General features: G+C 48.5%; 1 protein-coding gene across 1 annotated transcript in view; it reads left to right on the top strand.

The window, feature by feature from the left end:
• Positions 1-3,411: 3,411 nt before the first annotated feature.
• LOC309566550 (uncharacterized protein) overlaps positions 3,412-16,364 on the top strand; it is a 28,307-nt gene continuing 15,354 nt past the window's right edge. The window contains exon 1 of the mRNA XM_082271731.1: positions 3,412-3,510. Within this exon, the coding sequence (XP_082127857.1) occupies positions 3,480-3,510 (31 nt within the window). The 5' untranslated portion in view covers positions 3,412-3,479. The remainder of the gene's footprint in view (positions 3,511-16,364) is intronic.

Raw genomic sequence — 16,364 nt, 5'->3', positions numbered from 1 at the left:
TGATTTCTAGATGGCAGCAGAGTTCCCAAACGTGTGCTATGCTTCCTCTGCAGTCCTTGATACGCTCTGTAAAACCGTTCCTGTACGTGACCTTAGTCTTTCCTGCAGTCCCTGACTCACACAAAAATACCCAATCTGAGCTCTAGATGGCAGCAGAGTTCCTGTACGTGACCTTAGTCTTCCCTGTAATCCCTGGCACACACACACACAAATACCCGACCTGAGCTCCTAAATGGCAGCAAAGTTCCCATCCTCAGCATGTCTCGTATCTGCAGTCTCTGACACACACTACAATATATAATCTGAACTCCAGATGGCAGCAGAATTCCCATCCTCTGCCTGTGTGCCCTATGCGGTCACTGACACATACTGCAATCTCTGATCTGAGCTTTAGATGGCAGAAAAGTACACATCCTCTGTCTCTTCTGTGCATTTACTAACACAATTTGCAATGCCCTATGTAAGCTTTAGATGGCAGAAGAGTTTCCATCTTCTACCTGTGCATCCTCTGCAGTCCCTGCCACACTCTGCAATGCACTAGTTAAGCGCTAGATGGCAGCATAGCACAGATCCTTTTTCTGTGTGTTCTTTGAAGTCCCTAATACAATCTGCAATACTTGATTTGAGCTTTAGATGGCAGAAGAGGTCACATATTCTGCCTGAGTGTTCACTGTAGTCCCTAATACAATCTGCAATACCTGATCTGAGCACTAGATGACAGCAGAGTAACCATACTTGTCCTTTATTTTCCCAGCAATGCCTGACACACACAAGAATACCCAATCTGAAGAATTCCTAGCAGAATTCCCATCCTTTGCCTGTATGTTCTCTGCACCCCATGACATACACTACAATACCAAACCTGTGCTCTGGACAGCAACATAATTCCCATCCTCAACAACTGTGTGTTCTCTGCAATCCCCGACACACACACTGCAATACCTGATCTGAGCTCCAGATGGAAACAGAGTTCCCAAAACTGGCCTATGTCTTCTCTGTAAAACGACACATTCTGCAATATTTGGTGTGAGCTCTAGATGTCAGCAAAGTACTCATCCTTGGCCTGTGTCTTCTCTTGTGCAGTCCCAGACACATTGCAATACCGGATCTGATCTCTAGATGGCAGCAGGTTACAGATTGTTGTGTTAAAGCCCTACTCCAGCTAAACATTTTTTATAGTTTTTTTTAAGATTGAATTCTTCTGCCTTTTCTCTGCAATCCCCGACACACACGGCAATACTGGATCTGAGCTCCAGATGGCAACAGAGTTCCCATCATCTGTCTGTGTACGCTATGCAGTCACTTGCACACACTGCAATACCCTATCTGAGCTCCAGATGGCAGCAGAGTTCCCATCATCTGTCTGTGTACGCTATGCAGTAACCCGCACACACTGCAATACCCTATCTGAGCTCCAGATGGGAGCAGAGTTCCCATTCTTTTCCTGTGTTTTCTCTGAAGTCCCTAATACAATCTGCAATACTTTATTTGCGCTTTAGATGGCATTAGAGTACCCGTCATCTGCCTCAATGTTCTTTTCAGTATCTGATACACAATGCAATACCGGATCTGTCCATTGTCTTCCCTGCAATCCCTGACACACAGAAATACCTGATCTGAGCTCCAGAGGGAAGCAGAATTCCCAAAAGTGGCCTGTGTCCTATCTGTAAAACCTGATACATTCTGCAATATTTGGTCTGAGCTGTAGATGGCAGCAAAGTACTCATCCTTGGCCTGTGGCTTCTCTGCAGTCCCAGACACATTGCAATACCTGATCTGATCTCTAGATGGCAGCAGGTTGCAGATTGTTTTGTTAAAGCCCTACTCCAGCTAAACATTTTTTATTTCTGCCTTTCTCTCACTGTGCCTCTCACCTCACCCCCCCCCCCCTTAATCACTGTGGTGGCACTATGAGCAAAACACACTGCAGTCTCACTTACTCTGCTGCGTCATAACCGAGTACCTGTATTTGGCCACCACTGAACATCTTATAATGTGACCAATAGACAGGAAGTCAGCATTGAGCTATTTATGTCTCAAATAATCGTGTTCCTGACACCGAGACCTGATGTTCTCCTTTCTGTTCTCATTTCCCATCAGCACACGGACCGTTCATCAGTGTCAGAGGGGCACCGCCGTCCCCTGGGGTCCCTCTGTGTGCCATTGTCCAGGATGAGGGTCTCCACTGTGATCTGGGGGTGCCTCTGCCTTATTGGTAAGTTCAGGAAGATTCATCAATACATATAGGATGAGGGGATCCCCCACAAATTGTTTGTCAGTGTCTGGGATGAGGGTCTCCTCTGTGACCTGAGGCCCCTTTCTTATACAGTGTCTGGGATGAGGGGCTCCACTGTGATTTGGGGTCCTCTCTCTGCATCAGAGTCAGGTATGAGAGGCTCCTCTTTGATCTGGGTCCCTCTCTTCATCAGAGTCTAGGATTAGGGGCTCCGCTGTGATCTGTAGTCCCTCTCTTCATCAGAGTTTGGTATGAAGGGCTCCTCTTTGATCTGGGGTCCTCTCTAATTGAGAGTCTGGAATGAGGGCTTTCTCTGTGATCTGGGGTCCCTCTCTTCATCAGTGTCTGGGATAAGGGGCCTCCATTGTAATCTCTGGTCTCTCTCTTTATCAGTGTCGGGGATGAGGGGCTCCTCTGTGATCTGGGCATCCCCCTCTTCATCAGTGATTGGAGTGTGGGGCCCAGTTGTGATTTGGGGGTCCTCTCTTTATTAGTGTCTGGGATGAAGGGCTCAGAAGTGATCTTGGGCCCCTTCTCTTTAGCAATATTCAGGATGAGGGGCTCCAGCATTATTAGGGCCAGTAGAGTACACAGTCAGTGCTTCCATGGAGGGGGTCTTGGGGCCCCATGAGACTCTGTAATCTGGATGGTTATATCATCTTGTTGGCTCCCAATCCTCCCTCCATAGAAGTCATGGTTTCCATACACTGCACTGATGGAGGCCAAGAAGCCTGGAACCCCCCATGTGCAGGTTGGAGTGAATGTCTCCATGATATCCGGCTGTATTTGTACCATACACCGGCAGGTCTGGGATATAACCTGAGAAGATGAAATTGTTCAGTTAGATTTTTGTATGTTGGGGACATTTTGTATCATTCATTGTCTGATCTGCTGGAAGAGAATCACACAATGTGACATCACAGGGACGCTAAGGGTGATGTTCTCTTCTTTCACAATAGGAGCCGGGGCCCTCAGGGGCCCTAGTGAGGTCACTGTCCGTCACGGAGAGGAGTTATCTGTGACATGTCATTATGATGGCGGCTTTCAGTCTTATGTGAAGTATTGGTGTAGAGGAGCCTACTGGAAGACCTGTGACATCATCATCAAATCAAATGATGAAAATCCCAAACACGGATATTCCATAAAGGACGATCGGCCATCACTCATCATCACCAGAAGACAACTGAGACCAGAAGATTCCGACACGTACTACTGCGGGATCGAACGACAAGGGATTGACAACATGCACGCCGTGAGGGTGACCGTCCTCCCAGGTAATGTCCTCCTCATTGTTTGTTTGGTTTTATTGTCACAATGGTGTCACAGAGTCACAGAGCAGACTGATGTTTGATTAATGTCTTCCTGTCTGGCCTATAATAGAATGATGACCGAGCGGGAGCGCTGCCACCCTGGGGTGGACATCGTATGATGTCATTCCTGTATTGTGCTGAAGCGTGACCCGTGGGGTGCCACCCGCTGTCACCGGCTGTGTCCAGTGGATGACAATTAAGTGTACCGGTCTGCTGCCAATACCATGTGATAGCTGTGACCAGTCACAGCAGATTAGATGGCAATTATACACAATGAATGGCGCCCATTCATAGCCAAGCAAAGTGATCGCATGGTACAGTATCATGTGATAGCTGTGGCCAATCACAGCTTCACAATAGTACCCACTGGATGAATGGATGCCATTCATAAAAAGGGGTTGCTTATAACAGTTATTATCACTGTTATAAGTAATCATGGGGGGGGGGGGGATCCTGGTCATCTCCCCAAAGTAGTACAGCGTTTCCATGGTAATACTGTACTGCTCTGGTCACAGTATATTTAAAAAAAAAATAATATAAAATAAAAAATTGTAAGAAAAAATATAAAAATTCCAGTAAAATCACACCGGTCCTATGATGGCGCTGTACTGCTCTGGTGAAAGGATGTAAAAAATGAGTGTGAATATTTTTTCTTAATTTTCCAGAAAATTGTGACAAAAAAATCGTATCTCAAAAAAAGAGACTCGGCTGATCACAGAGCAGGGTAAAGGGCCAATCACAGCTGATCACAGAGCAGGGTAAAGGACCAATCACAGCTGATCACAGAGCAGGGTAAAGGGCCAATCACAGATGATCACAGAAGTAAACAGAAGCTGTTAGCGTGAAGAAAAGAAGAAAGCTGTTAACCAGCTTCTGTTAGAGGGGCATCCACCCCCTAAGTGCCCACCAGTGCTGCCAATCAGTGCCTCATTATTAGTGCCCAGCAGTGCCGCCTATCAGTGCCCATCAGTGCCACCTATCAGTGCCTCATTATCAGTGCCCACCGGTGCCAACTATCAGTGCCCACCAGTGTGGCCAATCAGTGCCTCATTATCAGTGCCCACCGGTGCCAACTATCAGTGCCCACCAGTGTGGCCAATCAGTGCCTCATTATCAGTGCCCATCAGTGCCACCTATCAGTGCCCATCAGTGCTGCCTATTAGTGCCACCTCTCTGTGCTGTGCCCATCAGTGCCACCTATTAATGCTCATCAGTGAAGAAGAAAAATTACCTGTTTGCAAAATTTTATAACAAAATATGACAAACTTTTTTTTTCCCCAAAAATTTTTTGGTCTTTTCTGTTTGTTTAGTAAAAAATAAAAACCCCCAGTGGTGAATAAATACCACCAAAAGAAATCTCGATTTGTGTGAAAAAATGATAAAAATTTCATATGGGTACAGTGTTACATGACTGAGTAATTGTCATTCAAAGTGTGACAGCGCTGAAAGCTGAAAATTGGCCTGAGCAGGATATTTATAGAAGATATCGGTGATCATTGCTGTAAATATTATTTATAGAAGATATTGGTGATCATTGCTGTAAAATGGAGAATTGTATACTCACCTTTCCGTAATTTTCCTTTCCTGGTGCATCTTCATGGCAGCATACAATGGGGGGTTGTGGCTCCGCCCCCACAACCTGATTGGACTGGTTAACTATAAATCAACAGACCCGGCTCGCAGCATTCTCTGTAACTCTCACCATTTGGGTGGGAATCTCTATGCTGCCATGAAGATCAACCAGGAAAGGAAAATTACGGAAAGGTGAAGATACAATTTTCCGTTTTCCTGGCGTATCATGGCAGCGTACAATGGGAACCAACTCACCATACAGGAGGGTGCAAGAAAAATGTTGTAATGGTCAGCAGTGTAAGTCTGCATTTTCGTGAGCCGGTTTCACCTAATAAAGTGCAATGAAGGAGTCCTAGGAGGACCATATTACTGACTTGCAAACATCCTCAGGAGACGCTCGGCACTTCTCTGTCCACAGAGCTGGCACTGTCCTGGATGAATGTCCTCCTAAGTCCTCCGGAACAGGAGAGTCTTGTGAAGAGGAGGCTCTTTGAATGGTCATCTAGGAGGTGACTCTCCATGTTGGTGCTGACTGCCCTGCCTTATACCATGCCGGCGTTCTAAAATTTGGTCGGACCTGTGAAAAAATCGGACCTCGTCACTTCCGGTGGCCCTACGTCATGAAACAGCTGATGGGCATCCCAAGTGCGCATGCGCACAAGACATTATCTTGGTTTGGTAAAATTATAACACATAGCGGGCAGTTGCCTGAGAGGAGGCGGGGCTGAGGTGGGACGGAAGACACCGCCGCGTCATCTGCAGAGCTGAATAGAGGAGGCGGGATGGAGGTGCGGCCGTGTAATAAATGCAGGGCTTAAGCGACTCCTGTTTTATTATCTTTAGTAATTATCGTATTATTTATCCTTAGGATTTCATTACATTTAGTATTTCTATGATACAAAATAAGAAATACTAAATGTAATGAAATCCTAAGGATAAATAATACGATAATTACTAAAGATAATAAAACAGGAGTCGCTTAAGCCCTGCATTTACTACACGGCCGCACCTCCGTCCCGCCTCCTCTATTCAGCTCTGCAGATGACGCGGCGGTGTCTTCCGTCCCACCTCAGCCCCGCCTCCTCTCAGTCAGCTGTCCGCTCTGTGTTATAATTTTGCTAAACCTCAAAAAATGTCTTCTGCTCATGCGCATGGACGACTCCATCAGCTGTTTTTGTGATGCTCTGTCCCCGGAAGTGACAAGGTCCGATTTTTTCACGGGTCCGACAAAATTTTACAACACCGGAACCAATCACAGATTTCAGCTTTCCTGAATGAAAAGGAAGCTGCCAATCAGCCATCAGAGTTACATCAAAATCCGAGGCATGAGGTTCTCTCACTAACCAAGAAAGACGGTGAATTTACTTCTAGTTACAGGCGAAGGAGAAATACGATTTGATGATTTAAACCCGCACTAAAGTAAGTACATACGGAATATTAAGTGTGAATAAATAGGTGCGGTGCAGCCGCTCTTCACCAAGTAAAAACTTAGAGAAAATGATAAAACAGAAAGAACACAGAAAATATAAATGACCGAAATAATTCGAATCCACAAAATTAGGAATAGAAATTTCCAGAGCACAAAGTGCGAGGTGTGACCATAAATATAAATGGAAGGGCTGCTATCAAAAATATAAAGTGCCTGAAATAACTAAAATTCATAGGAAAGTCCACAAAAAATATAAAAGTTCAAAATTCGTGTGCAGAAAAGTGCAAAGTGTAACCAGAAATATAAATAAAGTGCTGGCAGTGCTAAGAAGTTGTGGAAATGCAATAATAAGGAGCTCCTGTGTAAGTGCTGGGGGGCTCCTAGGATAATCACTGGTGCCGGGTGACTTCATCCCCTTCAGAAACCCCACTCACCAGAGAGGATGGACCTTGATCCCCTTCAGAAGCCCCACCCACCAGAGAGGATGGACCTTGATCCCCTTCAGAAGCCCCACTCACCAGAGAGGATGGACCTTCATCCCCTTCAGAAGCCCCACCCACCAGAGAGGATGGACCTTCATCCCCTTCAGAAGCCCCACCCACCAGAGAGGATGGACCTTCATCCCCTTCAGAAACCCCACTCACCAGAGAGGATGGACCTTGATACCCTTCAGAAGCCCCACTCACCAGAGAGGATGGACCTTCATCCCCTTCAGAAACCCCACTCACCAGAGAGGATGGACCTTGATCCCCTTCAGAAGCCCCACTCACCAGAGAGGATGGACCTTCATCCCCTTCAGAAACCCCACTCACCAGAGAGGATGGACCTTGATCCCCTTCAGAAGCCCCACTCACCAGAGAGGATGGACCTTCATCCCCTTCAGAAGCCCCACTCACCAGAGAGGATGGACCTTGATCCCCTTCAGAAACCCCACTCACCAGAGAGGATGGACATTGATCCCCTTCAGAAACCCCACTCACAAGAGAGGATGGACCTTCATCCCCTTCAGAAGCCCCACCCACCAGAGAGGATGGACCTTGATCCCCTTCAGAAGCCCCACTCACCAGAGAGGATGGACCTTCATCCCCTTCAGAAGTCCCACTCACCAGAGAGGATGGACCTTCATCCCCTTCAGAAGCCCCACTCACCAGAGAGGATGGACCCTCGTCAGGGGTGATAAACGCTTGTACTCAGAGGGATCCTCCTTCCCTAGTCGATTGGAAATCATAGCATGTCAGATCCTCTTCTCGGGGGAGGGGGCAATGTGCTGCACAGGATCCTTTCAATGGAGTGGCCCCAGGCAGCTCCAAAACATTAAAGGATCCAAAATAGTGAAGCCGTTTTTTACACTTTATTTATCACCACAAAGAAATACACTGACATAAAATAATAATTGTAGGAGGCGGATAAAATGTATCAAAGATGGTTCCGGGAACACCACAGCCGGAGAACCAGGAAATGACCAGGAAGTGACGTCAGAAGGTGCCGCACCAGAAGTACATTGACGCGTTTCGCCCTCCCACTTGGGTGTTATCAAAGATCTGGTGTGATGGGGATCAGGGACACTGGGACTGGTGTGATGGGCATCAGGGACACTGGAACTGGTGTGATGGTGATCAGGGACCCTGGGACTGGTGTGATGGGGATCAGGGACACTGGGACTGGTGTGATGGGGATCAAGGACACTGGGACTGGTGTGATGGGCATCAGGGACACTGGAACTGGTGTGATGGGGATCAGGGACACTGGGAGTGGTGTGATGGGGATCAGGGACACTGAGACTGGTGTGATGGGGATCAGAGACACTGGGACTGGTGTTATGGGGATCAGGGACACTGGGACTGGTGTGATGGGGATCAGAGACACTGGGACTGGCGTGATGATGATTATGGACACTGGTAATGGTGTGATGGTGATCAGAGACACTGGGACGGGTGTGATGGAAATCAGGGACACTGGGACTGGTGTGATGGGGATCGGGGGACACTGGGACTGGTGTGATGGGGATCAGGGACACTGGGACTGGTGTGATGGGGATCAGGGACACTGGGACTGGTGTGATGGTGATCAGGGACACTGGGACTGGTCTGATGGGGATCAGGGACACTGGGACTGGTGTGATGGGGATCAGGGACACTGGGACTGGTGTGATGGGGATCAGGGACACTGGGACTGGTGTGATGGTGATCAGGGACACTGGGACTGGTGTGATGGGGATCAGGGACACTGGGACTGGTGTGATGGTGATTGGGGACACTGGGACTGGTGTGATGGTGATCAGAGACACTGGGACTGGTTTCATGGGGATCAGGGACACTGGGACTGGTGTGATGGTGATTAGGGACACTGGGACTGGTGTGATGGTGATTGGGGACACTGGGACTGGTGTGATGGGGATCAGGGACACTGGAACTGGCGTGATGATGATAAGGGACACTGGGAATGGTGTGATGGTGATCAGAGACACTGGGACTGGTGTAATTGGGATCAGGGACACTGGGAATGGTGTGATGATGATCAGAGACACTGGGACGGGTGTGATGGTGATCAGGGACACTGGGAGTGGTGTGATGGGGATCAGGGACACTGGGACTGGTGTGATGGGGATCAGGGACACTGGGATGGGTGTGATGGGGATCAGGGACACTGGGACTGGTTTGATGGGGATCAGGGACACTGAGACTAATGTGATGGTGATTTGGGACACTGGGACTGGTGTGATGATGATGATTAGGGACACTGGGACTGTTGTGATGGGTATCAGGGACACTGGGACTGGTGTGATGGGTATCAGGGACACTGGGACTGGTGTGATGGGTATCAGGGACAATGGTACTGGTGTGATGGGTATCAGGGACAATGGTACTGGTGTGATGGGTATCAGGGACAATGGTACTGGTGTGATGGGGATCAGGGACAATGGTACTGGTGTGATGGGGATCAGGGACAATGGTACTGGTGTGATGGGGATCAGGGACACTAGGACTGGTCCGGCACCGGCGATCGCTCCCCATGGTGACAGAACGGTGGTCTGCTGATGTAGACATGGAAGATCGCTGTTCTGTCAGTAATAAATACAGAGCTCCTCCTATTTAGGATCACAGGTCTCTGTGTTGATTACATAAGCCCCTCCCCCGCACAGTTAGAAAGCACCCCATAGGCACACATTTAACCCCTTGATCACCCCTGGGTTAACCCCTTCCCTGCCAGTGTCATTAGTACAGTGACAGTGCATATTTTTAGTGCTGAATACTGTATTAGTGTCACTGGTCCCCCCAAAAATGTCAGTCAGGGGTCCAATCTGTCCGCCGCAATGTCACTGTCCTGCATAAAAATAAAATGAATTAAAAAATGACAAATCTTTCCCATAGTTTGTAGATGTGATAACTTTTGTGCAAACCAATCAATAAACACTTATTGGGATTTCTTTTACCAAAATGATGTAGCAGAAAAGAAATTGGCCTAAAATAATGAAAACATTTTATTTTTATTTATTTTTTATTGGGAATGTTTTATAGCAGAAAGTGAAAATTATTATTTTTTATTTAATTTTCAGAATTGTCGTTATTTTTTTGTTTATAGCGCGAAAAAAAAAATCTCAGAGGAGATCAAATACCAGCAAAAGAAATCTCTGTTTATGGGAAAAAAGGACATCGATTTTATTTGGGTACAGCGTCGCACGACCGCCCAATTGTCAGTTAAAGTAGCGCAGTGCCGAATCGCAAAAAATGTTCTGGTCATTAAGAGGGAAATCCTTCCGGTACAGAAGTGGTTAATCAGCTTCTAATGCTTCAATGAAGCTTTGGCAATAAAACCTGAAAGCTGATTGGTTTCTATGCAGAGCCGCACCAGATTTTACCCCTCCCCCTCCCAACCCCCGTTTGTCCTAACAAAGTTTAGAGGTAATGAATCTTCCATTGTATGGTAATGAGGACAGACTTGGGCCAGACTCACTCTAAGGCCCCTTTCACACTTCTATCACCTGAAAGTCACATGACTTTGATGCGATTAGAAGCAATGTCTGCGTCATCTTCATATCTATGGACCTCAAATCACATCAAAGTCACACCAAAGGAATTCAGGGACTTTGAAGTTGCTGCAACTTGAAGTCACACAGATATGAACGGCAATCATTGGAAATCATGGAGTGCAACTTCTCCTGGGACTGTGCAGTCCCAAATCCCAGGACATGGCACAAATGTGACAGGGGCCTAAAAGGTAAGAATTATATTATATCTTATATATTTTATATATATATATATCGGGGAATTATATTATATATATATATCGGGGTTTTCTCTAATTTGACTGCTAAAGTAAAACTAAGTTTTCATCTCTCCCAGCGTCTGATTTTATTTCCTTCCCTTTTCTCTGATTCTCCTCACTTCTCTTCAGTGGCGGCTGGTGCTCAAAATTTTTGGGGGGGCGCAAAAAGAAAAATGTAATAGGTATTGCTTCGCGTCAAAAAACGCAGTAAAAAATTGCGTGACTTTGAAGTCATGGTACAGGCATGGCACAGGTGATGGTACAGGAGATGGTATAGGCATGGCACAGATATGGTATAGGCATGTCACAGGTCATGGTACAGGAGATGGTATATGCCCCCTTTCAATGCAGTGACCAGCGTACATGCCCCCTTCAATGCAGAGTTCAGCGTGCGTGCCCCCTTCAATGCAATGAACATTGTGCTGTGCCCCCTTCAATGCAATGAACACTGTGCTATGCTCCCTTCAATGCAATAAACACTGTGCTGTGCCCCCCCCCAATGCAGAGTTCAGCGTGCATGCCCCCTTCAATACAACTGTGCTGTGCCCCCTTCAATGCAATGAACAATGTGCTGTGCCCCCTTCAATGCAATAAACACTGTGCTGTGCCCCCTTCAGTGCAATAAACACTGTGCTGTGCCCCCTTCAATGCAATAAACACTGTGCTGTGCCCCCTTCAATGCAACTGTGCTGTGCCCCCTTCAATGCAATGAACACTGTGCTGTGCCCCCTTCAATGCAATAAACACTGTTCTGTGCCCCCTTCAATGCAATGAACACTGTGCTGTGCCCCAACAATGCAGAGTTCAGCGTGCATGCCCCCTTCAATGCAACTGTGCTGTGCCCCCTTCAATGCAATGAACACTGTGCTGTGCCCCCTTCAATGCAACTGTGCTGTGCCCCCTTCAATGCAATGAACACTGTGCTGTGCCCCCTTCAATGCAATAAACACTGTTCTGTGCCCCCTTCAATGCAATGAACACTGTGCTGTGCCCCAACAATGCAGAGTTCAGCGTGCATGCCCCCTTCAATGCAATAAACACTGTGCTGTGCCCCCTTCAATGCAATAAACACTGTGCTGTGCCCCCTTCAATGCAATAAACACTGTGCTGTGCCCCCTTCAATGCAATAAACACTGTGCTGTGCCCCCTTCAATGCAATAAACACTGTGCTGTGCCCCCACAATGCAATAAACACTGTGCTATGCCCCCTTCAATGCAATAAACACTGTGCTGTGCCCCCCTTCAATGCAATAAACACTGTGCTGTGCCCCCACAATGCAGAGTTCAGCGTGCATGCCCCCTTCAATGCAACTGTGCTGTGCCCCCTTCAATGCAATAAACACTGTGCTGTGCCCCCTTCAATGCAATAAACACTGTGCTGTGCCCCCCTTCAATGCAATAAACACTGTGCTGTGCCCCCACAATGCAGAGTTCAGCGTGCATGCCCCCTTCAATGCAACTGTGCTGTGCCCCCTTCAATGCAATAAACACTGTGCTGTGCCCCCTTCAATGCAATAAACACTGTGCTGTGCCCCCTTCAATGCAATGAACACTGTGCTGTGCCCCCACAATGCAGAATTCAGCGTGCATGCCCCCTTCAATGCAACTGTGCTGTGCCCCCTTCAATGCAATGAACAATGTGCTGTGCCCCCTTCAATGCAATAAACACTGTGCTGTGCCCCCTTCAATGCAATAAACACTGTTCTGTGCCCCCACAATGCAGAGTTCAGCGTGCATGCCCCTTTCAATGCAGAGCGCCACAGCATTGTTCCCAATCACTGCAGAGCGCCACAGCATTGTCCCCAATCACTGCAGAGCGCCACAGTATTGTACCCCAATCACTGCAGAGCGCCACAGTATTGTACCCCAATCACTGCAGAGTGCCACAGCATTGTCCCCCAATGATTGCAGAGCGCCACAGCATTGTCCCCCAATGGTTGCAGAGCGCCACAGCATTGTCCCCCAATGATTGCAGAGCGCCACAGCATTGTCCCCCAATGATTGCAGAGCGCCACAGCATTGTACCCCAATGATTGCAGAGCGCCACAGCATTGTCCCCCATTTATTGCAGAGTGCCACAGCATTGTCCCCCAATTATTGCAGAGCGCCACAGCATTGTCCCCCAATTATTGCAGAGCGCCACAGCATTGTCCCCCAATTATTGCAGAGCGCCACAGCATTGTACCCCAATGATTGCAGAGCGCCACAGCATTGTCCCCCAATGATTGCAGAGTGCCACAGCATTGTCCCCCAATGATTGCAGAGTGCCACAACATTGTCCCCCAATTATTGCAGAGCGCCCACAGCATTGTCCCCCAATGATTGCAAAGTGCCCACAGCATTGTCCCCCAGTTATTGCAAAGCGCCACAGCATTGTCCCCCAATGATTGCAGAGCGCCACAGCATTGTACCCCAATGATTGCAGAGTGCCAGCATTGTCCCCCAATGATTGCAGAGCGCCACAGCATTGTCCCCCAATGATTGCAGAGCGCCACAGCATTGTCCCCCAATGATTGCAGAGCGCCACAGCATTGTCCCCCAATGATTGCAGAGCGCCACAACATTGTCCCCCAATGATTGCAGAGCGCCACAACATTGTCCCCCAATGATTGCAGAGTGCCAGCATTGTCCCCCAATGATTGCAGAGTGCCAGCATTGTCCCCCAATGATTGCAGAGTGCCACAGCATTGTCCCCCAATGATTGCAGAGTGCCAGCATTGTCCCCCAATGATTGCAGAGTGCCACAGCATTGTCCCCCAATGATTGCAGAGTGCCAGCATTGTCCCCCAATGATTGCAGAGTGCCACAGCATTGTCCCCCAATGATTGCAGAGTGCCACAGCATTGTCCCCCAATGATTGCAGAGTGCCACAGCATTGTCCCCCAATGATTGCAGAGCGCCACAGCATTGTCCCCCAATGATTGCAGAGTGCCACAGCATTGTCCCCCAATGATTGCAGAGTGCCACAGCATTGTACCCCAATGATTGCAGAGTGCCACAGCATTGTCCCCCAATGATTGCAGAGTGCCAGCATTGTCCCCCAATGATTGCAGAGTGCCACAGCATTGTACCCCAATGATTGCAGAGTGCCACAGCATTGTACCCCAATGATTGCAGAGCGCCACAGCTCACTTACCGGTGGTGATCGAGTCTTCTCTTCCAGTCCAGATGACCTCCACTCCTCTGGAGACGCTGCGCGGCTGCGGCCTGGTGAGGTGACTGCCTGGTCGGGTCGTCCGTCTCTCTGAAGCCGATTCCGGTGTCCGGTCTGCTCTCCGAGTCTCCGCTGACTCTGAGTCCGCTCCGCTCTGCTGTGCCCATCCGTCCACCGCACTGACTCGTGACTGACGTACGCGACGTCAGCGGGGTCACGGGTCAGCATCGGATGTCCTGGATGATGATTGGTCCAGGCTGGAGACTGGACCAATCACAGCCAGGACATTCCGAAAGTGGGGGTTTCCTAGCGCTGTACCCTGTGCCCAGGTTACGCCCCAGAAGGCAGCCAATCGGCGCCTCTTCTGGGTCGTAAACCCCACCCCCCCACAGCCTCCACATAGGCCGGCGAACACAATTTTTTTTTTTTGAAAACTTTATCGATTTTTTGTAATTTTTTTTTTTTTTTTTAATTTTTTTTTTCTTTTCTTTTTTTAGGGGGGGGGCGGCGCCCTGGCGCCCCCTATGCACAGGCCGCCACTGCTTCTCTTCTATAGTGCAGAACATTTCCTATAACCACTTGGCACCGCCCACCGATGGTGCGACCCCGATCTTTATATAGAGCCAATGGCAGCCGGTCACAGCCGGTCACAGCCGGTCACAGCCGGTCACAGCCGGTGACATGTAAATGTGGAAGTGTCATTTATCATCTCTCCTCACCTCACACAGTCAGAGTTCACCGATCAGCGGCTCCTCCTCGAAGGGGAGTCCAGGACAGGTAATCAGTGCCCTGAATACAATAAAGCCAAAGCAGTGCCCATCAGTGACACCAAATAATGCCCATCAGTGACACAAAATAGTGCCCATCAGTGACACTAATGGCCATCGGTGACCTCAGGCAGTGCCCATTAGTGATGCCAGTCAGTGCCCTTGAGTGCCTGCTCATCTGTGCTGCCCATCATTGCCGCCTATCAGTGCCGTCCACCATTGCCACCTATCAGTGCCCATTGGTGCAGCATATTAGTGCCTCCTCATCATTGCCCTTCGGTGTCGCCTCATCAGTGCCACCTAATCAGTGCCCTCTAGTGCTTCCTCATCAGTGCCCATAAATGCTACCTCATCAGTGCCCATAAGTGCCACCTCATCAGTGCCCATAAGTGCCACCTCATCAGTGCCCATCAGTGCCGCCTCATTAGTGCCACCTAATCAGTGTTCTTCAGTGCTGCCTCATCAGTGCCCATAAATGCCACCTCATCAGTGCCTATGAAGGCCACCTCATCAGTACCCATAAATGCTACCTCATCAGTGCCCATAAGTGTCACCTCACCAGTGCCAATCAGTGACACCTCATTAGTGCCACCTAATCAGTGTTCTTTAGTGCTGCCTCATCAGTGTCCATAAATGCCACCTCACCAGTGCCCATAGGTGCCACCTCATCAGTGCCACCTAATCAGTGCCCTTCAGTGGCCATAAAGGCCACCTCATCAATGCCCATAAATGCCACCTCATCAGTGCCCATCAGTGCCGCCTCATCAGTGCCACCTAAGCAGTGCCCAACAGTGCCTATAAATGCCACCTCATAAGTGCCCATAAGTGCCACCTCATTAGTGCTTATCAGTCATGCCTCATCAGTGCTACCTAATCAGTGCCCTTCAGTGCTACCTCATCTGTGCCCATAAATGCCACCACATCAGTGCCCATCAGAGCCACCTCACCAGTGCCTTTCAATGCCACCTCATCAGTGCCCATCAGTGCCGCCTCACCAGTGCCACCTCATCAGTGCCCTGAAGTGCCGCATCATCAGTGCCCATCAGTGCCACCTCATTAGTGCCCATCAGTGCCACCTCCTCAGTGCCCATTAGTGAAGGAGAAAATTACTTATTTACAACATTTTCTGACAAACTAAGAAAAACGTATTTTTTTAAAAACTTTCTGTCTTTTTTTCTTTTTTCCTTTCTTTTTTTTTTAGTAAAAAATAAAAAGCCCAGCAGTGAATAAATACCCCCAGAAGAAATCTCTATTTGTGTGAGAAAATTGATGAAAATGTAATTTGGGTAAAGAGGTTGCAGGGACCGCGCACTTGTCATTCAAGGTGTGAGAGCGCTGGAAGCTGAGAATTGGCCTGGGCAGGAGGGGGGTGGGGGGTGGCAGTGCCCGGTAGACAGGTGGTTAGGTAGTGCCGCCGGTGAGGAATGGCTTTATACTTCCTTATAGTGTTAGAGCAAATCTAATCCTGAGAAGAAATATATAATACAGAATACAGCTTGCCGATCCTCAGATGGAGTGGCTGCATTTCTTTTCTTTTCTTTTTTTTTTGCAACTTCCTGCGCACTGAACTGAAACCCCAAAATATCGACCTCCTAGCAATCGTCCACGAACTACAATTCACCTCCCCCTT

The sequence above is a fragment of the Pelophylax lessonae genome (genome assembly GCF_965119305.1).
Source record: "Pelophylax lessonae genome assembly, chromosome: 1".
NCBI lineage: Eukaryota > Metazoa > Chordata > Amphibia > Anura > Ranidae > Pelophylax > Pelophylax lessonae.
Note: the sequence above shows the minus strand (reverse complement) of the source record. Positions and strands in the feature narration are given on the sequence as shown.